The following is a 24471-nucleotide window of genomic DNA, read 5'->3' as shown; positions in this document are numbered from 1 at the left end:
GTAAGCAACATAACAAGTGAAAACATAATTAAAGGTTATGCAGCTACATGCCCCGCTTCCAACTCTTCTGCTCCACTGAGATTCCCAAAATCACAGCCAAATTAATTTGTGAGCTTTAAAACATAGGTTTTCTATCAAATTTTCAAGGCCGTATAGACAAAGATGTACAGCAGAGACAGTTTACTGCTTGGATCTTTTTTCAGAGAGAGGCGGGTATTTCTGGAACAGGAAGCGAAGGAAAGGCTGGGTTATGCCACACCATGGAACACAATGCTGTGCAGAGGGACATCTGCAGCTCCCAAAACCACGGTGGCTCTTCCCAAATAGCATTAGAGCTTGAGATGGTCGATGCCGCTCCTCTGGAGAGGGGCTGACAGCTTGAGGAGAGCATAGGATTGATGTGGCTGCACTATTTCTGGTTCTAGAGCTAAATTCTTGGTGCACTGTGCAGGCACAGCTCAGGTGGCTGCAAGGACATGAAGCCTGGGCAGGGATGCAAACAGCTGGGGCTGTGTTACATGGTAGAGTGTCCAAACTCACTAAAGCCCAAACTTCAGGTGTAGACACTAGAATACACCTGTATGTTATGACGTTAACCTTGTTTTGCTAAACAGAAAGACTTCCAATTAAGGGCTTTAGAGTAAACGGATAAATTGATTCCATTTTCATAATGCATCTTGGACTGAACAAGACACTTAACAGAAGACCTTCCTACTGTATTATAAACTCTCTGGATGGCGGCACTCAGTGGTTATAAATATTCACTACAACACTGTTCCCTGATGATCCCTCTTCATTTTTTCATTATATTCTTTCTTTTAGTAAAATATGATGCATATTGCGAAAAAATGTTCTATGTAGCAAAGCTCTGCTGACAAACTTAATAAGAACAATCTGTCCTACTGAGTATTAATTACAGACAATATTTCTGCCATGACCTTGCACTGGATTTCTACAGAACTGATGTCACAGTTCACTAAGTATACTTTTGAAAACCTATGTCCCAGTCTATTGGCTCACAAATATATGTCTGCCAGATCTTTGTCTTGTTGCAAGAAGAGTTCCAGAATTCTGGTATACCACTGCACTAACCCAATAACAATACATTTCATTAACATCTCCTCCAAGTAGAAATATGCATTAAGTACCAGTATCTCCCTTGTGACACTACATGGGATTGTATCAAAAATGTTGGCAAATCAATTATCGTGTCCAGTGAAGCTGAGCTCATATTTTATGCCAAAGAAAAATTCCAAGCTTCATGTAGAATTTCATAACTTAGGATTCATCTTTTATTAACGCTATAATTTGTTTTCAATACTGAAAAAATCTTGTCATTGTTTGAAAGTTTCTTCTAACGAGATACACTTCTTTCATGATATACTAAATAATTGAATTTTGCAGCTTTTAGACACTAATTTTTGGAGCTTCTACTACAGTTAATTATTTCTTAATGAAGTTTCTAATAAAACAGTTCGTTTGCTAAGATGACACAGGTAAATGAATTTTGCTCAAGATTTATATCACTGTTAAATAAAGAGTGTGCACAGAATGACATTTTAATTGCAGGCAAGTGTGTTTTGGGGTTTTGAAGAGGTTTTTTTTGTGTGGTGGTTATGGGGTGGGTTCGTTTATTGTGTTGTGTTTGGTTTTGGGGCTTTTTGTTTGGTTGGGTTTTTTGGGTGGTTTTTTGTTGGGTTTGGTTGGTTGGTTGGGGGTTTTGTTTGTTTGTTTTGTGGTTTTTGGTTTGGTTTGGTTGTGTTGTGTTGTTTTGTTTTGGTTGGGGTTTTTTTGTATGTGAGGGGGTTGTTTGTTTGTTTTAAACTTGAATGTTTCTCAGTGGTCACGGTTCAGGTTGGCTACATCAAGGGGCAGAAACTGTCAACCACATCCTAGAAGTAATGCTTCAAAAAAAAGCAAACAAAAAAGAATACCACATTTTAAAAGTGGAAGCTGGCCTTGAACAAATAGTACAAGATCATCATAAGCTTTCATTTGCAAAAGCAACACATAATTAACTGTATGTATGTGAATAATCCCACTGGCCTTCCAATACTCATGTGAATTAACTTAAATGCAGTTCACAAATGTACCACAAGATCGGATTGTAGGATTGAAACCACCGCCCTTTGATACACTGACATCCAGTTTAACGTGCCACAGTTATCTGCAGCCCTGTTGCAATCTTGTGGGAACTTGTACAGTCACGCGTCCCAGGCTTTCTCCATTTGGCAGACATTCACACACAGGCTTCTGGTTCCACCCTCCAGTGCATGACTGTCCATAATTAAAAGGCTCTCTTTTACACATTTTGTAATGGATCAAATGTAGGCAGCAATTTCTGCTATCAGCAAGTGGCATTTCTTCTTGCTGGGAATGGCTTAATCTCATTTGTCAGTTTTGTATGTGAAGCAAGATAATATGCAATTATAAACTGTTTTATGTTACAGTGTATATCTTTAAGACACTTATTCCCCTACCATAGGGATCCCATTTCATAAAAGCAGCAAAGCATCACCTCCCCAGGGAAGATGCCACTCCTCTGCAAATTAAAACCTTCAGATGAAGCGAACTACAGAGTATAATTTCTCAGAGGACAGCACTAAAGCTAAATTGAGTAGAACTAGGAATCACCTACAGATAGTTCCAGGTGCACTTAACTGTTACCAGCAACTGCCAACAATTTTTTGCACTTCTTTTGGTAGTGTCAAAAGGAAGTGGGAAATATAAGGTGAAAAAAAACAGGTGATTAAGAAAGACACTTACCATTGGCCCTGGCTTCCCAGGCATACCATGCTGGCCACGTCCACCCTAGATATGAAAACAGACAAGACAGAATATTCATAAGAACCCTAACTATTTTTTTTAACTGTAGTTATTGTTAGCATTTGTGATAACAGCCACACATACTAAAGGGATCAAAGAAATGCTGGATTGCAGAGTCCTCCAAACACTGGCATGGAAAACTTCTGTAAGAAATCATGCTACTCTTGAAGTTAATGGATTCCTCCATTTTCAGAGAGGTCAATATTTTGACAGTGTAATTGTATGGAGCACATAACAAATGGAGGAAATAAAAGTCATGGGGATAAATGCCAGAAAAAACAACACTTGACACCAGACATAAAGCAACAGAAAGAAATTTCAACTCAAATATGATCTCATCTCATCCCTCTTTTTGCTGAAAAACAAAATACTTGTTAAGATGACAGCTTTATTACCTGGAATTAAATGTGAGACTTAAATTAAATTGGAAGTCTGAACTTTCATTTTAAACTTTTTTACAGACAAAATCAATACATGTTATTTCTAGTTCAGTAATTTTTGGTGAAAATAGCCTCTCAAGAAATTTCACAAGGAAGGCAGTTTTGCATCACAGAAAAAAAGAAGTGTTATGAGAGTATTTAGCCTTGTGGGCAGCTCTGGTATGAGAAATTACCATACAGCTTGCATTCTTCTTTTAAAACTGCTTTTGACTTTCAAAATTTATAGCACAGGTCTTAGCCCACAAAACTACTGCTGTAGCTTAAGAAAGTTAGGGCTGGAACTTGCCACTGAAGTGACTCCCAGTCACATGAATAGACACTTTCAGGCTCAGGGATTTAAATTTAAGTAAAACAAGAGAAGAATTACAAAGAGAAGGAAAAAACAACTTACAGGGGCACCCTGTGGTCCTATTCGGCCTCTTTCTCCTGGCATTCCTCTAGGTCCCTTGAAAAGAGAACAAAAAGTGCATCACTTAGGAGCTCATCATGGCAGAATAACAAAAAGGGGAAAACATAGTTCACTGGACTTTTTTCCCCCCACAGTGGAAAGAACACATGCCACTCCTTCCTTCTTCTTCTTCTTTGCTTTTTACTTTTTTTTTTTAATTTACTTGACTTTTCCTTTGCTTCAAATAAGTTTTGCATTTCAGCAACTGCTCTTCAGCAATTTTCTGCTCAGTATCCTTTATTTGCTTTTCACAAGAACATGATCAGCTTCGCTGAGACTACAAGCATGATAAGGACAGATGATGGAAACAAAAGCCACAGAACCAAGTTATTTTTTTTCCTCCTGTAGGTGTAGTTTATCTTGTCCTAGATCAGGAAAGAAGTAGCAGCTTACACAGATCCTTGCAGCCTCGCAGGCTTGCCCAGTGGAAATTTAACAGACTGTAATTTCTCTTTTCCTGTTCCAACAGTATTTCAGGTTTTAAACACATCATAATAAATTCTGTATATATACACAAGGGTCAATAATGCAATCTAATTTACTACATCTCATTCACAAACTAGGTTCTACTTCAAGGATATTATATTCTGCATGACACAAGATAGCGCTTCGCATACAGATGTCATTATATGATATCAGAAAGGTGCTTTACTTCCAGAAGCACTGCTGAGAGTCGATTTTTGGCGTGTTACACTACTCACAAGTATTCAGCTCTCCAAAACCACATCTAAATGAAAACTTCTCTGAGAAAAAGTTTCTGCGTTTCTCTTCCATATCATTCTTATCCTTGCCACAACCTCCAAAATCCTCTGTCCGTGGTTTTCTTAGCTAGTTCATTTCTGACCTAAATAATTCCATTTCTATCTCAGAGAAACCTAAATCAGTTGTTCTCATATTGAAATCACTCCACACGAAGCATTAACATGTAAAAGAAAATTAGTCACCCTACACTTACATGAGTAGGTAAACAATCACAAAACATTCATGTGTCTGTTGAGCCTTCTGATTTATCATTATTATCTATGGTTGTGAATTGCAAAGAATAACAGCTTAGAGTGGACCAAATTTAGTGTTAGTGTAATAGAAAACAAAGCCTTAATTACGAGAAAGTTCAGCTTCGTGACATCAAGTACAGATCTCAAAACCTTAAAATTCCTCTTGGAAATAGCATTTACAATCTTAAAGCCTCTTTGTTAATACCCAATGCACATGACACTCACCAGAGGACCTGTTGGACCCATGGCGCCTGTTGGTCCAGATTCTCCCTAGAAATTGAAATGAAATGACAAAATTAGAGGAAACGGGATTGAGGAAAATGGAATTATATGTTTCCTTCCTGTCCTCCGTGCTCATGTTAGACGTAAAAAGCACATTTGTGCAGTCACCTGTGTGCATCAAGGGCCCTGCTTCCCATGCCCATGGGAAATGCCATATTTACATATTCTTAGTGAAACAGATTTAGCTCCTACCTGTTCTAGCTGACAGCCCACACTGTCCCACACTGTCAACTGCGCTTTTTCTACCATCTCCCTTCATTCCAGCCTCCACAGAAAGCAGTAGGCAATTTCAGGAAAGAAATATTTTCTTAAACGAACTCTCTTTAACTACTGATTTCACATTTAAATTTAGATCTTGGAAGCTTCACTTAATTGACTATGTTTGTAATCTAGAGGAATAGTTCAGTCCCACGGGTGATTACTGCCTACACTAGGCCAAAAATGTTTCAGCATCAGCACTGATCAACGTTGAAAAGCCTGAAAAAAAGGTGTTCTATGCTCTTTTAAAACACCTTTTAACCCATTTTGAAAAGATTGGCTCCAGTTGGCTATCCTCTGTTACCACAGTTTTGAGCTGAATTTATAATGGTGATGCAGTATCAGTGAAGGTCAACAATTCTAAGAGAATAAAGTTGTTAGATGAAAAATAGTCAGTTTGATAAAATATATTCCCTCTCCTCGCCAACACCTGTTTCTTTTAAGCCAATCTCAAGTTATGTAATCCAAAAGAGGAGAGTCTGATTTTAGCTATGCTTTGCTTTATTTTATTTTATTAAAAAATGTTAGAAAAATGTTTTCCCTCTCTCAGCTTGGTCACATAAAGCCAACAAGAACAACAAACTGGCCAAGCGGAAAATCGCAAGATGTGCACTTGTCTTGGTTAACAGACTTTGTTGTTTTCAGTATTAAACAGGTGTCACAGACAGAACACAGTCAATTCACCTAGTGATACCTTATAGGCCTAAAACCGAGCCCCAGCTGAAACTGTGACCGGCACTACTGAACTCTCTTCTTGTGCAAAGCCCAGACATGTCACTGTACAGCACTTTATATGGATCAAACACACAGTGTTCCATGCAGCGTCTCCTCATCATGCAAGTAGTGCTGACAGGAGCAGGTACAAATCTGTGTATGAAAGATTGCCCATCTTTCACTATTTTGGCATTATAGAAAACACGCTTAAGCATTTAGTTCCTTGATCCATGAAAATACCTTTGCTCCAGCTGCTCCAATTTCACCTTTTGGACCGTCAAGTCCTTTCAAGCCCTGTAAGAGTTATAAAAATATGGAGAAATTATATATGTACAGACACAGAGCACTCCTATTCTTACTGTTAAAATACCTCGATACTAAAGAGTTAAGAATGGATCTGAGGTGGCAAGACCAAGAAAGGAAAAAATAAAGAAGAAAAAAAGAGATGGAATAAAGTTTTTAAACATTTCCTAAATGGAAACCATTTGTACAAGGTACATTTCCTTGGATTTGGTTTCCTTTTTTAAAACAAGAACATTTTTTAAAGTCCTAAAACAACAAGGACGAGGCTCTGAGCCATGGGAAACCTAGTTATTCCTCCCCAGAGTAAAATTCTGGCCAGAAAACTTGGTAATTTGTAATGAGTCCATGTTGCAAACATATCCACCTCTCAAGTTCCCCACCCTAGTGCAAGACTTGCCAACAAAGTGAGAGAACTGTCAGGTTTGTGCCTCCTGAAGCTTGGCAGGGCTCACGCAAGCTCTTTCCAGATTCCCAGATCATTTGAAAATAGAGTGAAGACAGCACTAGAGAATATAACACAGAGGTCAGCTTAAAGGGGAACAGCATTGATTTTCTACAAGGCCCTCTTCCTCTCAAATGCCAGTGATTCTGCTGCAATTGGCAGGACTAAAAGTGTAGTAAAATTCCCCACTAATACAAAAGAAGCTGAGTATCTTTATAATGAAACTGCCTGGAAACATCATCTATAAGAAGAGGGAAAATCCTGTTTCTTACCCTGTGACCCTTGAGACCTGGGAGACCAGGAGCACCAGGAAAGCCTCGAGGCCCCTATATAGGAAAAAGAAAAAACAAATAAAATCCTTATTTCTGCAGACAAACCTCATGATAATGCTGCTAACAGGGAAGAGGGCAGCAGCATTAATACAAATACTCCTAACACTCCTTCACTTTGGTGACATAATATAGTGAGCCACAGCATTTAACTAGGTCACAGAGAATACAGCATAACATGCTATGAAGTTGGACGGTCTCAACATTATGTACATTTTCACTGATATTAAAGGTTTTATTGTTTACATCAATGTATGATCAAACCTCAAATAGAAGTAATGACTAGTTGTAGATCAAGCTTGGAAGATTAATATGAAGAAACCTTAATTAAGTAGCAATCAAACCTCAGAGCTAAGATTTAAAATAAAACTGAAACAGAGGCCAAACTGCAAACTGTACATATTCTTTCAGAATTCTTTCAGTCAAGCAGAATGATAAACAACTTTTATTCAAACACACTTAATAATTAAAGCAAAGTTGCCTTGTGTGTAGTTTTGTACCAAGTTTCCCTATTTCTCTTTCGGAAAAGACAAAGTAATGGAAGGAAGCAAGGTGCCTCACGTTAGAATATTAGTCACATTGATTTAGAATGGAAATCCCATTAACACCTTCATACTCCCAGATAACAACAATTCAGCAAACTGCTTAAACAAGTCCTGTCTTCCTTTATGGTACCTCCGAACCAATGTTCTCAAAAAGATTACATTTCATACCTTTTGGCATAGCAAAAAATCATGAAGATATATTATAGAGAATGAAGCATCATGAAGCAACGTTGATATTCAGAGAAGCGAAAAAGAACATCTGAGATCTCAACATTAGACAGGAGAACTTCACATACAGACAAGCTGTTTCGTTATTAGCAACTTAAAAAATGTCTTTGTCTTCCCATAGTCAATTATATGGATAGTGTTTGATCATAAAGTTCAGTAGGAAATTACTCCAGAGTTTGCCGACTCCTAACGAGAAAATTACTTTATAAAGGTATGAAATTTCTGAAATTAATATATTAGAATGCTTTAAATTATTTTTACTGTATGAGTTTCTCAGTGAAGGATGATCCCTGTTGTCATACAAGGTCTTGCATGTAAATTTGAAATTGTACAAGTTATGCTTGTTTAGACTGAATGTATATATCACCTTATACAATGAGGGCAATCAAATGATGAAGCACGCACATGGGACAAGCCACATGGAAAGGAGGCAAAATCATGCACAAGGGAGAACAGCCATCAGGTCTCTCTGTAGCAGTCTAAGGGCCTTGGCGTTGATCCAGCCATGGCACACTTCTCTGGTAAGTTATCAGGGTATTCAGTGGTGTTCTCTACAGCGCTATGCCATTGCAGCAAATTCTTAATGAGATCTTTTTCTGTGTATGCAATTGCAGTACTTCTTTCCTTCATAAGAAAGATGCTTTCATTGAGCAAAACAGCTTGATCTGAACAGAACAAGACTTCAGAGACTACATATGTGTCAAGCAGCTTACAAAACGTTGTATTTCATCCATAAAACTTCAGAGGAAAGCTTACAAAACAACACATTCTTGTTAAAAATTCATTTATCTCTCCAAGAGATCACATTTCCCATTGCTAACAAAATTGCAAGGCAAGAACTGGACACTTATAAAGGAGGCAGCTTAAGAGATGATGTGTATCAGGTGGTTCTGGGATTCATGTGAACCCTCTTTTCAGCTACACTGCAGCTCCCTTCCAGGTACAGAAACCTGACTAATGAAGGTAGAGCTCTTAATATGGACCAAAATTATATCATTTTATCATCAGATATGCCTGTTCCATTTCTAGAGTAAAGCATGACAAGTATCCTCTGCAGTACAAGTATGTATTATTTTGAAACCCTTTAATTACATTTGCATATTGAAATATATATAAAAATAAATTCTATACATCTATGATACAATCTCCTCTTCACCTGACCTGAGACTGACTGTTAGAAACAGTGTCACCCCAACCTGACATCATTTAATAGCCTCTGAGCGATTCCTGCACATGATTGCAAATGACCATGTGAAATATCAGGAAATGAAGTACAACTGTCATCTGTTTTATGGATATTTCATCTATGATACAGTTGAGATGTGCACCTGTGAAATGATTCTCAGGATTAACTTTTGAATCACCTCTGCTTCTGAGCTATCACACTGATCTGGATCATTAGAGTAAGTGAACTGAATGGCAGAGCTTTGCACTCATTATTAAAAGAGATAGTGACAACATAGGTACAATCATTTTGTTAAAATGTAAATAATTGTGCTCTTACTGGAGATCCTGGAAATCCAGGCTCACCGGATTGTCCTGGTCTACCAGGTTCACCCTAAGGAAAGAAAAAAAGGAAGACATGAAAATAGCAAATGTGAAAATTTATATATATATATATATATATATATATATATATAAAATAAGTTTCCATTCAAACTAACGAGGACATTCACATCTGTATTATATATCTTCACTTTACTGTAACAATTTCAGTGATATGAATCATCTGCACACGTGACTAGCAATGTGCATTAGAGACATTAACTTTAAAAAGTTTTTAACAAAGAATTGCAGGAACTGAAGACTGGTCCAAAGTGCATCTCAGCATTACATGATGGCGCTGCAATGTAGTTTTCCTGTGTATTAATGAGGCAACGTTTTGTCATCCTCATGCGGACAGTCAGATCACTTTAATTTTCCATGGGAACAGAAATCTAAATCTGCCTGCATTGTAGCTTGTTATTTCACCTTCTGTTCAAATCTTTTAAAATATGCATAACTTCATCCTAGGTCAGTGACTACCTTTGGTGTGAAAACAGAAAAAAAGGTAGAACCAAACAACCATATTTTGAAGATTAACTGAAGTTCTCCAGAATCACAACCAAACACGCCTTTATATGCATCAATCGGTTCAAATACATGCAGGACTCTGGGCTGCAGGAATATGAAAGGCTTCAGAAAAATCGTTTCTGGACAAAGAGAAGGTAAAGTGCATCACACATACAATTAGAGAGACCCATACATGCATCGGAAATGGAGGAAGTTCTTAGAAGAGTTTCAAGATTTGTTTTAACTGCATTGAGTTAACCATTTACAAAGATTCTTATAATTCTTTGTACAGTTTAACGGGAAAGCAGCTGTTACATAAGATCTGGTAATTTTTTTTTTATACTAAAATATCCAGCATCTGCAGTTTTCAACTAATTTCCAAGTTATAAATCACATATCAGATGGATTTAGTGTGCTTTGCAAACAAATAATATACACCTACCAGTAAATTCTCAGGCTGTTGTTATAAAGTACATACATACTTACACAACATGTATAATACATACATCTTAAATATATGTGTACATACATGGATAGGGTCATAAAATCAGTTATGAATATAATAAATTATTAAGAAGTTTAAAAAAAAATTAAAATACTAAATTTTATTGTCCATATCCTGGTGTATGTTATCATTACAGTTATTTTAATTCATCATGCAATCCCAAAGAGAGGAGATGCCTTCAATTGTCCCCTCCTAACAGTGGTGTATTACTATGTTTGATTTCAAGAAAGACACCTCAGTTGAAGAGCTGGTTGAGCCAATAAATAATAAAGAGCCAGTGCTTAAACCTTAGGTATGATGGTGACATATAAGGAAAACAAAAAATCGTCTTGAAATGGGTTGCTAAGATTGTTATGACACTGCACTTAATGAGGACTATGATTATAAAGAAAAAATACAAAAGAGTTACAACAACCACAAGTTAGTCACTGTCTCAAAGATGCCAATATTTGTTTTATTAAAAATAAAACAAAATACAAAAGAATAACAAACTTACATCTTCACCAGGTTTGCCTGGAGGTCCCTCTGGTCCACGAGAACCAACTGGACCCTAAGAAATAAATATATTTGTTGAGAAGTCACTTTAGCCATCACTAAAATATATATTTGTTCCATTTCAAAGACTGGTTTTACAATAATAGATGTAGAAAAAGGATGATTTTATGTCTAAGCACACTTTCTTTATTTTGCAGTGCTCTTTCTAACCATCCTGCCCCTAAGATACATTCTTTAGGAGGAAAAAAAAAATCACAGTTGCTGTTGTTCCAAATCTCTGGCTCTTACTTTTGCTTTTGAGTCATTTTATTGCCTCCAAAAGATAAAGGTCTTATCCTCCTTTCTGTAAGTTACACTACCAGGTACAGTTTTACCAGTGCTTAACCATCCTCAGGTCTGTAATGGAAAAGTCATAATGATTGATACTATAATCATTATTATGCACATTCAAAACCAATTCAAGTTCACTGATTTGGGACAACACGCTTTGAACAGCACAACTCTTGACTGAAGTTACTTAATAGCTTTGGCCGAGACAGCACGAAAAAAAAAATGGTTCTAAAGTAAAGATGTATAATATATTGTTTGAAATTTTATTGTAGAAATGTTTGTATTTATTAGTCTTACCATAGGTCCTGGATCCCCAGGTTCACCAGGTGGGCCTGTGGGGCCAGCACCACCCTAAAATTAATCAAAGATGAATACAATTACAAATTCCCAAAAGTAAAAATATAAGGATATAAATTAAAATCTATGATCAGGAAAATCACAGCCCGTGGGACAGTCTGGATTCTAATGCAGAACCAGCTCAGATTGCAAAATGAGTGAAAGTTGGATACTAAAATCCTTCATGATGTAGATAAATCCTGTGCCCTACACAAATCCCACTGGAAACTTAACACCATGCCAACACTGAAACCAGAACTGTCACCATTTTCATTTCTGTTCCCTCATTAAAAAAATGTGTGTTGGGTTAAAACCTTGTTAAAGGTCTAATGAACTGCTCTTTTGGAGTTAATTTCTCTGTACAGAGTACATCTGGAGCAGGGCTCTTGAGAGCAGCATGTTCAGCTTCACCTCTAGACGAAGATGTGTTCATCTGTGCATCACTGAAGATAGACATTGCCTCAGAGGTACTCACACACACACCAGTTACTATGTGCTTTCCCTTCAGCTCTGGCCAATTATTTGAAATCTGCCGAGGTGAAATTACTCACTTGTTTTCCTTGGAGACCTTGAGGACCTCTTGGACCCACTGGACCCTATCAAAAATATAATTTGTTACACACTGGAAAGTACCCTTTCCTATGTAACGTTCATCCTACAAAGACAACAACACAGCTTGATAGTGATCTCCATGATAACATCTATATGCTCTTTTACTCAGGAGACTGATGTTATGAATACAAAAGTACATAGAACAGAAATTTCCAAACTCAAAAAGCCACAGAAGTGTAAATTCATTAGTGGCTGAAAATATGGGTTTGCTTGCCTGCTGGAACCTCGCAGTCCCTGGAATCAGTCATAATAACCGGGCTGCCTGCATAGATCCACTGAAGAAAATGTAATAACAGAATAGTGTTGGGGCGAATAGTCTTCCCTTGAAGGGAATCTCATTACTCAGATTCATCTCATAACGGAATCAATGGCAAAATAAATTCACGCTGCTGTTCTCAGCCGTGAGCAGCAAGAAGCAGCAATGGAAGTACATATTTTCATGAATCATACAAACCACCAAAACAGCTTCCAAATGGTTGTGGTTTGTTACACAAAATTCAGATTTCCCCTTAAAAAGTTTCATGGGATTTTAAGAAAAAACTCGTGCTTAATTGTAACTTATACTATGAAGTAAGCACTATCTTCTCTGAAAGTATTTCTCTTGCTTATTAGCAATACAAAAATATCTATAGCAGACAATAATGTGCATTTTGACAGAGGCTCAAGATTTGTGTCTTTTACACACAATTCATTAATGTTTACTAATTTTTTATGAGGCAAGTGTAGAAGAGTGAGTAATAGGCCACTTAAAAATTCTAATCAACATTAAAAACAAAACACAATGGTTCAGCTGAATGACTGTCTGTTACGCAGCTTACAAGGAAAGTAAAAAGATATCAGAGAACATGATGAATCAATCCAAATACAGTGAGTGCCAACTGACTTCAGTAGACTTTGTGTAAGGCCTTAGACCTAGACATTGAAAAATGCATCAAAAGACATATTATGACAAATCATATTTGAGAACAACAAAAGAGATACAATGTCTCGAGATGAATTAAGTGAAAGGATTAAGCAAAAAGATGGAGGACAATAAAGTAGGCCAGACTGGTAAAACATATCATTGCATTTGCAGACAGGAAATTCACTGAAGAGAGACACTCATGAAAAAGCCAAGTTCTTCTAAGAAATCACTGCAAAAGTTAATCCCAAGGTAAAATAGCAGATTATCTTTGGAATCTTTCAAATTCTATTGAAAGTGAGTTTGATGGTTACTGGTGGGGACCTGGAGGGATAAGATTCAGGTAGACAAACTCATAGACAGTACAATCACTAAAAGATGGTTTCCTTAAGAATAAATATTAAAAATAACAGCAAAGAGGGTAACAGTATCTTCAAGATAGCACAATGTGACAATACATGTAGTGAAAAGAGATAATATTCAAAAATAACCACCCCAGGAGTTCTAGCAGAGTCAGCTTAGGGTGGTCAAACAGTTTCCACAGATGGTTAAAAATTTCAGCGTTACCATTAAATCCCCCATGCACCAAAAGTAAAGAGCATATCTAAACAGTGATAGATGCCAATGATAAAGCTGGACCCACTGGAGAAATAGGATGTCTGTCTTAAAATAAGAAAGAACAGCTTTTAATTAACAGCTGGTTTCACATATAATTTTTAAAATTACTACCAAAAATAACTGTCTTTGGAATCACAATGTTAAAAGAAGCCTTCAAAGTTACTTATTTGTTTATTCTGCTTTGCATTATACCTGACACTTTTCAGTTACTCTGCAGTGACTCCAGGAGCTGTTTTTTTTCTTGTACTTTACTGTCAGTAGCTGCTGTATTTCAGAAGGAGGGAAGGAAGACAACAAGAAGGCTAGAGGTAGGGGGGGAAATGCTTGCATTTTAACAATATTTTTTCACTTTTTTCCAGGTACTGTGCAAAACGGCACTAAAATATACTGTACTTCCAGGTTCTAGAGAGGCATAGCAAGTTGAAGAGGATTAATTCCCCTTTGTGGTTTTGCATATGAACTCCACTTCTGCCCAGTTTGGTCTTACCACTGCACCAGGCATCAGTCCCATGTGACTACCAAGTCCAGATTTCTCATCCAGTCCGGCCATCTGAGCTGCAAACGGCTGAAAAAATAAGATGGGTGATTTTTAGCTGTCAGTCATTTTGATGGTTCATAAGGCAAACATCCATGCAACTGCATCTTCATCATTTACATTGGCTTTGCATGGCTAAGAACTATATTATTGGTTTAATCATTACAAGTTGTGTTCCCTGTAAATTTGAGGAGGTTTAAGGCTTCAAAGACCAGCCAAATGCATAATTTTGTTGCTTACTGTTCTGTCTCTATCTTGATTTCTTATCAAACAAATGGAAAAACAACCGAAAAAATAGGAAAGCCTCCTGCAAAATTAATTAGATTTCTTTTACCATCTTCAAATTTAAATCACACCTTAACTTCACCTGCAATATTCTTTCACATCTTCTAAGACTCTGTTGTGTTTTCACTTATTGTGCTTCATGTTCAGAAATATTTTAAGGTAAATGGAAATGTAGCTGATTTTATGATTGCAAATTAGAATTTTTTAAGTGTGTTGCTCTTATCCAGCAAAATTGAAGGCCAACGCTGTTCATGCCAAATCATAGAGACAAATGAGAGCAGGGAGAACTTTCAGTGCCCTCCTTCTTCTGCAAGCACATAAATGAAATCAACAGTTTTATTTTGCTTCATTCAGAGACATATCCTCACCGCGGCAGGCCAGAGCTTACAGTGGTTGAGAAGGAGCAACAGCATAAATGTGCATTCAAGTCTTCTAAGATAATCTAAGGAATACAAACCTGTGCTGGTTTGACTGAAAATGAGTTAATTTTCTTCGTGCAGTTAGAAATCTTTCTTTTTCATAGCTAGCACACTCATTATTTGGACTTAGTTTCAGAACAAGAGATAACACCCCAGCACAGAGTCAATGTTTTTAATGGCTCTGGTCTGAGAGCCAAGGACACTCTGAGCACTCTGCCCACAGGTGTGAGGCAGTGAGGAAGGGGGCATGGGTGGGGCAGAGCTTGACTGACAGCCAGACTGATCAATAAGAGTATTCCATCCCATTAGCGTCATGCTTCACATTTAAGGAGAGTCGGGATCTTCTGATCTCTCTCTCTCAGGCATTCTTGCTCTTGCTCGCTCTCAGGCATTTTCTCTCTTGCGCATTTTTTTTCTTCACTTTTTTTTCAGCACCAGGGGAGTTTGGTTAAGGACATTTAGTTTGGCCATTTGCCATTTTGCAGAGGCCTCTAAGCTTTTCTGCCTTTTTCCTCTTTTTTCTCTCTTTGGGATCAGCTGTTGGGACAAGGTGCTACTTCCTGGGACTGGTTGCTTAGTGTGGATAGAGTTCATGAGGAATTGCATTGAGTATCTTTCACTTTATATTCTATTTCTTTTATATATATATATATATATGTATATTTACTAGTAGTGTGTTAGTATTTTGTTATTTTATTAAACTGTATTTATCCCAGTCCAAGTTTCTCCTTTCCCTTTCAATTCTCTCCCCTACTGGGAGGTGGGCACTAGGAAGGGGATGAGTGCATGGCTACGTGGTTCTATTGCTAGCTTGGGTTAAACCATGACAAAACCAAAAATGTCTTAGATTTCTGGCCACACCTATTATTTCATATATTCTGTCGAAATCTATGAAGGATGATGGTCTAACACCCATCCTGGTGCTTCTGTGATTCTAAGGGGTTCCTCTGTGCTGAAGATATTTACTTGGGCTGAATTTGCTAGATTTGGGACTACTTGGAAAGGTGGCTAAGTCAAGGAATGCTGCCTAAACTTGCAAGCTGTTGGCCTACCACAAATATTTCAGCTTATTGTCAGTGTAACTACTGTTTTCAGTAATGTTGCAGGAACAATGGAGTGAGAAATCAAACCAACATATCTTCCAAACAGCCACAAATGTGTAACTGAATATACTTGAAAAATTCAAATATGTATTTTATTATCCATCATATTTAGTGTTCCATAGAATTTGGACAGGGGAAAGAAAAGGAAAATAAAAGGAAAAAAAAGTTGCAAGAACACCTTGTCTGTATCTATAGCTGGTTAGCACTGCTTTTCACAAACAATTCCTTACTTAATCTTCTCAGTGTTAGTCTAAACAATTCCAGCAAAAAGTATACTTAACCACATTTTAATTTCTCTCATTCGTTATTCTGTTATTTAAAATTCATCTTGGATTTTTTTTTTCTTTTTTAATGTTCTGATTTGGTACACCAGTTTCTCTGTGCTATTGCCCAGACCCCTTGGGTTTAAGTCATGTGGAAGTAACAGAACTCTACTGAGGGGTTTAGATTTGGGCACCTTGGCTTTTCCAGATGCTAAAATCCATTGCAAAAGGTGTGTCCTTTCTGAGGTTTCTCATGTTCAAATTGCCCCAGTTTTTGACAGAACTTGCACTGCCACTAGCTGCTCTCCCTCATGACTGGGAGAGATGAACTATGGCCAGAGTATTCCGTGTTCACTGAAGCAAAGAGAAGTTACTCTCTGTGTTACGTGTATCTAGCCCAACACTCACTCCATTTTCTACTAAAGCAAGTGTAAAACCTACCCTGCTTAGTCCATCTGGTCCTGGGTGGGTTGGATGCCCTGGAGGACCAGGGTCACCAGGCTGGCCAGGGATACCAGGTTCACCATCAATCCCTTGAGGACCACGAGGACCCTAGAAAGAAAATCAGAAATGCCAACACTCTGCAAAGGTATTTGTTAAAATCATCATAACGAGCAAACAACTGCCTCGTTTGTGATAAATCTGGGTTTCTACAGAAAGATCCTCAAACAAACAACATCCCCCAAGACCTGTTCCTACCTTCAGATTAGAAGCACTGGGTAAAACTAGTCATGAATTCAACATACAAGTAAACTGCAATAATTTCTCCCACAGGCTCTTTTAGATACTCAGGCTTCCTATCATTACATACTAGAGAATACTGTTCCTGAAAAACTATTTGGCTATGCACACAAAATAGAATATCAAGAATTTACTTCTAAAATACAGATAGCTCAGATTATTGTACATACAATACACATGCTTAAGAAACTCCAGCATAAGGCTGAATTTTTACAGCCTCCTGACATCATAAATGGTTTAGGTAGCTCATCCTGTTGCTGAACTCTCAACATAGATACACTGCCAAAAATACAGAGGAAAAAAAAAAGTCCCTTGGTGTCAATGGTATCCCTAGCTAGTATTTGAAGAATAGGCTGGAGGCCATCCCATTGTTCCCATTTTGATCACTCACTTTTGATTCCTAAACTGCATTCACTTTATCTTGTGCCAGCACCAAAATTAAATATGGAAGAAGCTACTAAAACATTAGTGGAACAAAATCACTAGCAACAGGGCCAATAAAGACATACTTCAATCATAAATACAGACTTTGAAGTGCTTGTCACTACTGCTTTCTCCGTTAGAAAGAAAATGCTTGACTATGGCAAAGAAGAATTTTATACTGTATAATGAGCTCTTCTATTATAAGGACCCTTAAATACAAAACTTTAGAAGCCTGGCTCAGTGAACCATCTTTACAAACATAATTATAATGAGATTGCTTGTATTTCCATGAGATGAGGTTTCCTTGCAGTCTGCGACACATTTCAGTGAAAATTATGTCTGATCTTTTATGGTTTGAACTAGTATGGTTGCAGCCCCTTGGGAAATGGCTACACTGGGACAGCACTGACAAGAGGATACCTGGAAACTCCCAGTGAATGAGTTAATTGTTTTAATTACAGAAGCATTTCAGTAGGAATAGAACCTCAGGATCATCGAGTCCAACCATAACCTAATTCTGGCACTAAACCATGTCCCTAAGAACCTCATCTAAACACCTTTTAAACCCCTCCAGGGATGGTGACTCCACCACTTCCCTGGGCAGCCTGTTCCAATGCCTGACAACCCTTTCTGTGAAGATTTTTTTTTCCTAATATCCAATCTAAACCTCCCCTGGCACAACTTGAGGCCATTTCCCGTTGTCCTGTCACTTCTTGATCTGTCTTTATGCTCTGAAATTCCTATAACTCTAGCAATCAGGGGAAAATATTTTTCTTATCAGACATGCATGTAGACACACACACACACCCCTACTAGCAGAATGAGTTGTGAATAGATGGTACTCTGAAATAAATGAGAAGATCTGTGCATGTTGGATGGAAGCAGAAGGTTCTAGCAGAAAACTTTGTTATTTAATATTTCTATTATAAACAGAAGTACACACTGTCAAACCTAAAAGTGCATACTGTCCAGGGGAGGAAAACAGTGAGTTCTCTTCTTTCCTTTGTTCTCAGAGTAAAAAGAAAACAAAGCTAAACATTTTTTAAAAAGACAGTTGCCTACAGCTACTGGTTTTCAATATCCAAACCAAGACATCTTAACAAAATCTGATACAGAAAAGGGTCCTTTTTTGTTTCTTTTAAGAAAACGATGTAGTTTTTGGTGACCAAAAATCAACCTGCTTCAAGAGCAACATTGCAACCCCACACCCCAAAAAGTCCATGAAAAGCACGTTTGTATTTGCAGGTGGCAATTAACCAGTGGTATATAACAAATGTGGGAGAGGGGGTACTAAAATCTTGAGTATAATTTATTTATTTTTTTTAAGTCTTTTTATTTTCTTTCACTGTCTCAGGTCAGCGAGGTTTAAAACAAAAAAAAGGAAAACCATTCTCAGATAGGCCACGAGGTGGCGCAGTTTAACCACGGAACTGGCTCCGTTGGCCTTTTAGCTGGGGCTCCCGCTGCTCAGGGGGGGTTGCCTGTAACGGAATAAAAGGAAATGCAGATCCTGGTAGAACACTCTCAAACTGCCATCTGTTTTGACTGCTACTGCAATTAAAATCGAGTGTAAATCCGTATTGAAACAAAACATATCAATGGTTGTGAGCTTATTTTCCATATTCAAAAGATCCTTTGTAAATACCCGAAATTGTATCAGGCTCCAAAACTCGCCCTCCCCAGGTGCATTTTTCAAATACAAACATTCTATTCCCCAGCTGTTTCTCACTCATTATTACACTAACAAAGAATTTGAAGTAAAAATTACATTAATACTCCTGAATTCAATTTACATCCAAGGTTCCTGCTTTTGTAAAAAAAAAAAAAAAAGAGAGATCCATAGCAAGATTGAATTCCTTCTCCTCACTAATCAAGTAGGAGCCCATTTAAAGAACTAAAAAAAAATATGCAAAGAAAGAAACAAAAGGTTTGGAAATGTGTGTTTTGTAATATCACCAGTTGGTAATGTATTTACCCAAACTCATTTTATGAAGGGTGTCTGTACAAGATTAACCACTCCATGAGGTATTTTAAACAAACTGCAAAGTGCAGGAGAGGTTTTCATAACATAAACTGCAGGTGTGAGTTAACTTTTTTATTTTCATAGAATCACAGAATCATTTTGGTTGGAAAAGACCATTAAGATAATTGAGTCCAACCGTTATCCTAACACTGCCAAGTTCACCTCTAAACTATGTCCCTAAGCCCCACATCTACAGGTCTTTTAAACACCTGCAGGGATGGTGACTCTACCACTTCCCAGGCAGCTCATTCCAGTGCCCGAGAAACCTCTCAGGAAAGAAAGCAGACACAACAAATCCCACGCTAGCAGTCACTCTGTAACTAAAGCAGCGCTCTCTGATTGCAGACCTACGTTCTGACAAATGCACAGCTCACCAGAACCTTTGACGTAATGTTTTCAAAGAAGCTGACAGGTTCCTAATCCCTCGGTATACCTTGAAAGCACTCTAATAACCTGTGTCAAAAGAACTCAAAACTATTTACAGCCTTTTTGTATTTTAGGTGGTTCTAGCCACCACTCTGTAGACACATACAAGGGATGCATGACACAGAATCAGAAATTATTTAGCATTTCATTGATAATACTGCACAGTAGTAAAGCACTTCTCTATAAACACAGTCAAGATTCCTCTGCATACCACAAGATTTCACAATGACTTCCATTATCCTTTTACACATCTTGATAGTTATTCATCAGACAAGCATCTTACGGTGGTCTAGAGAGCAGCAGTGGCTTAGCATCCATCTCAGAGGATACACACTTGCTCCATTGCTTTAGGAAAAAGTGTCATAACCATATACAGACAGCAGGCACTCGCTGGAGGAACAGCACAAAGGACTCAGTTTTCGGCCTATGCCTAAACTCAGTATTGGCTTGCTCAATCCTGAGGGAAAGGAAAATATCCACACAGAAATTACAATGCTACAACTCTTGAAAAATCTGCTTTTAGCAGCTTCTGCTCTTTGACCTAGCTTTTTGAACAGGAACGTGTCGTCTTTGGCATTTTCAGCACTCCCTTTTGGCCTTTCTGTGGTTCTCCGCATGCAGACACTGAAATTCCCTTATGAAGTCTTTATTTCCACTGAGCAATCTTGATTATATTATTCACCAGCATACCAACATATGTAGTCATATATTAACTCTTGCTAACTTCCTGAGCTTTGCCTTTTCTGAAATACTTTGAGCCACACAGTTCACACCGCTTCTGATGCACAGTACTAACCAGCAAAAAGTCAGCGAGTTTTTAAACAGGCAAATGTGATGTTCCAGATTTGTTCTTTTTTAAACCTGCCAATTATCTCAAAGTATTCAGGTTTCAATCTACCCAGGGAATGGCACGACAGAAACATTTTTGTTTGCTAGTTGATCCTTGGAAAATATGAGGTAAGTTCTGGTGACTCTAGAAGACACAGAGACAGTTTAAAGCCATCTAACCTTTTAAGGTTACTTCACTACTTAATTTCTGAGATATTTAATAACTTACAGGTCTTCCCTTTGGTCCTCGTTCTCCTCGTGGTCCTTGTGAGCCTGGAGGTCCCTAAAAGAAAGATTATAAATATTAAGTACTTTTTAAACCAGCTAACTATTAATAAAGCTCTGAAAATATGAAATGCAATGCTTATTTCAAAATTAATCTGTGGGGTCTTTTTTCACTTGATCATAAAGAAAACAGCTACAATCACCAAGTATTCAGTATTTCTTGTCAGTTGTGCCTTGCCTAAAGGGAAGGGAACCAGGATGCAGAAATCTACAAAACGGTTTCATCTCTCAGGTGCTCCACAGGTTAATTTAGCAAAGATTTTCTACATACTGGAGGCTTTTACTGCAGAGATGTACGGGTTTGAGAGACTCTTTTGCTAGTGCAGGATTTCTGCCTGCTCAGCCACAGCCAGACAGCGTCCTGCATCTCCTTCTACTCCTGCTAGAAAAACACTCCCCAGCACCAACCTCACACAAAGGTCCTCAGACATATTCATACGTGTACTCCAGGCACACATCTGTTCACTTAGGGTGTGGGTTGACCTAACACTGGTAAAATATCCCATAATCCCATTGCCTCCTCAAAGCCAGCGTCTTTGCAGACAACACCCGCTACAAGGCACGGAAGAGTCTTCCTTTGCATCATCCTCATGACACAAAAGAGAAATGGCATAAAGTGGAAAATGCTATCACCAGAGAAACAGAAGATCAAAAAATACTCACAGCTGGTCCTGGGCGGCCTCGTATTCCTGAAACCTAAAAACGGCAATATAAATTAAAGTTACCACACAACATTATGGCCATATTTGTCATGACTGCCCTACAGAAAATTAGGTATTGAAAAGTAAATATCAAGAGAGAAAATTAAAGTGCCAGGCAAACTGCAAGGCTTTTTTTTTTTTGGGGGGGGTAGGGGTGGAAGTGGAGGGGGGGTGGGAATGGAGGGGCGGGGCAGGAGAGGGGGGAACAGGGAGAGGAGGAGGAATAGATATCACTGGTTATCTCTTTCCAGTTTGGAGTCTTATAAGCAACATAAGCAAAATCTTAGAAGTATCATTGTTATTCTAAAAAAGACAAATTAAATAAATGAATTACGATGATTGAATCTCAACTTATTGATTTGTTTGTCGTCATGTGAGAAAAGGATCATAAAGATGGAAAGTGACAATTTATTTCACCAGTTTTCTCAAGTGTCTCTACACTTACTAAACACTAATTTACCATTATACCTTCACAAAATTCTACCTATAACAAAAAAAGATTATGACAATTTAACTCAATAAGCTATTTTACCAAAATGCAATTGACAGGAAATTCTAATGTTACATGCGTGAAAATGTGTAATTAATTACATTCATTCCCATTTTTGTTGTATTTCCTTAATTACTGCAATTCTGCTTTAGAGCACTTAAATGTACTTTTCTAGGGTGTGCTGACAAATGAAGAAAAAATCAGACTCACAGGTGGCACTATTCCAGGTTCTCCTTTTTGTCCCTGTAGGAAAAAGACACAAAAACATCAGATGGCAGAAAACAAATTAAAATACAATTAACTGTATCAGTTTCACCAATGCTAAGACTTCTCTAAGGTTATAACTGAGGCTATATTAAAGTACCAGAGATAGATAATTCATAGTATTTTTAATGACTATGGACACTGATTAAATCAAGGCTATAAATTAACAGACTAACTGCACAATACAGTGCACAATACAGAAGAGTCAAACTAAAAAATTACCACGATATTCAAGTACTAGAAAACATGTTGTAGTTCTGTTATTAGATTATTTGATTCATATGAAATGTAGAGCCCAGAGCAGCATTCAGATTCCATTTCTTCAAGGTATTAAATTAAATTTCATATCGTTAAACCTATGGACTTAAAGAAACCTTCATGTCCATCCGCAGTGTATGGACAGAACACGAAATGATTTTGCATAGCTTCAGAGTGAGGGACACAGCATTTGCCTTCTTCGAGCTGAATCTGTTGACAATGATTAAGTGTTACATAAAATAATGAGGTTTAGACCTGTTTGTCATATCTGTTTTATTAAGGATGAAAAGGAGGACTTTGTAAATATAAAAAATTTTCTGCTTTGTTTATCAAGTAATACTAGGCTGGTTACAGCCCATTTATTGCCATAAACTACCTCTGCATATAGAGTTATGCTGTTTTAGTCAGTGTATAATACTTCATCACCTAAAAATTATTTCAATTATTTCTTGTAGCTGCTTACTATCTTCGAAAACCATTTATCAGAAGCATTTTAATTTCTCCTGTAAGAACAGATCTTCTCTTGGTTTAATTGCATACTGTGAGTGATGCTGCCCACAGAAGTGTGGCTCTGTGCAGGTACACATCACCTCAAAGAACCCTTGGAAACAAAGAGCAACATAAAACATTTTTAAAAACTTGAATTTGTAAGTATAACTTTGCATAGAAGCTCATTACACTGATGCTGTAAGGTACCAGCTAGAAGGCAGAGCGGTTTCGGGGTAAGCTTGCCTAGCAAAGGTATCTCTTAGGCTCCCCTAAGTACACCTGAACCTGTAGGCACGACAGGCTGCAAAGCCCACATCCCAGCCATGTGTTACACCTGCGCAGCAGTGACACAGTTGTCTTGGGGTTGATACCTCAACTAGGTAGGTCAAAGCTAGCACAAGGACAGCTGGACACCATGCACTAATGCCTTGCACCGTAATACAGACGTGCCTCCCGAACAAAGTTTTAACAATTTCAGCAGCTGAGCAGCCAAGTCTCATCAAAAACCAAGCTGAAAGTTTTAACAGTTTGGCTTCTAATGACCCAGTGGTCCCTTTCCTCATTTTGTGGCACTGCTGGAGAGTAGTTTGGCACAACCAAACCACTCAAACTGGAATTCCTTTAACGAAGACAGCAGGGATTTTCAGGCAGGGGTTTCTCTATATTAAGATGAGGATTCTTGCCTGCATCTCAGCATTTTTTCCATGTGGACTGCAATCTCCCTAGCCACTGAGGAAGACCAAGAGGAAAGTATTCAGTATTTTTCATTTCTGTGAAGTGCTCCGAGGAGATGTTATAGACTCTTTTAACAGTCGTAATACATTTTTTAAAAATGTAAAGGGAATCTTACCTTTCTTCCTCTACCTATTAAAAAGGACAAAAGAAGAAAAGAGAGAAAAATTAATGTTTTTGCTCTGAGAGACAGATCATGGTAAGAGCTGAGTGCAGGTGTTACAGCTAGAGCCATCCCCATCCCTGGATGCGCAGAAGACGATGTATCACCTACAGGGAGCTGGGGAAGTTCCAAGGAACGTGCGTTCTACCTTGTTTGGGTTTGAGGAAACATTACACAAGTCCCTACTACAGGCTCTTCATCACTACTTTGTTCTATATTAAGCTAATTAACAGCAATTATGACTCCTGAAGAAATTGCTTTAATTATTATATATGGAATGCAGTTCAAAAAATGCAACAGACAGTATTAATGAATACTAATTGCAAGTTAAAGAGATTTTCTTTTAGGAAAATTGAAGGGGGATTGCTTCACCTAAGTCCTTCC

At 37.8% G+C, this 24471-nt stretch overlaps 1 protein-coding gene across 1 annotated transcript in view; it reads right to left on the bottom strand.

The window, feature by feature from the left end:
• The window catches only part of COL5A2 (collagen type V alpha 2 chain), a gene marked incomplete at its 5' end in the record, with an annotated part of 53712 nt that extends 29547 nt beyond the window's left edge, over positions 1 to 24165 (bottom strand). The window contains 15 exons of the mRNA XM_082055982.1: positions 2767 to 2811; positions 3658 to 3711; positions 4935 to 4979; positions 6204 to 6257; positions 6981 to 7034; positions 9315 to 9368; positions 10864 to 10917; positions 11490 to 11543; positions 12080 to 12124; positions 14147 to 14224; positions 16706 to 16816; positions 20935 to 20988; positions 21654 to 21686; positions 22392 to 22424; positions 24043 to 24165. Coding sequence (XP_081912108.1) covers positions 2767 to 2811; positions 3658 to 3711; positions 4935 to 4979; positions 6204 to 6257; positions 6981 to 7034; positions 9315 to 9368; positions 10864 to 10917; positions 11490 to 11543; positions 12080 to 12124; positions 14147 to 14224; positions 16706 to 16816; positions 20935 to 20988; positions 21654 to 21686; positions 22392 to 22424; positions 24043 to 24165 — 891 coding nt within the window. The remainder of the gene's footprint in view (positions 1 to 2766; positions 2812 to 3657; positions 3712 to 4934; positions 4980 to 6203; positions 6258 to 6980; positions 7035 to 9314; positions 9369 to 10863; positions 10918 to 11489; positions 11544 to 12079; positions 12125 to 14146; positions 14225 to 16705; positions 16817 to 20934; positions 20989 to 21653; positions 21687 to 22391; positions 22425 to 24042) is intronic.
• Between the last annotated feature and the right edge of the window lie 306 nt (positions 24166 to 24471).

The sequence above is a fragment of the Streptopelia decaocto genome (assembly GCF_964273445.1).
Source record: "Streptopelia decaocto genome assembly, chromosome: 6".
Taxonomy (NCBI): Eukaryota; Metazoa; Chordata; class Aves; order Columbiformes; family Columbidae; genus Streptopelia; species Streptopelia decaocto.
Note: the sequence above shows the minus strand (reverse complement) of the source record. Positions and strands in the feature narration are given on the sequence as shown.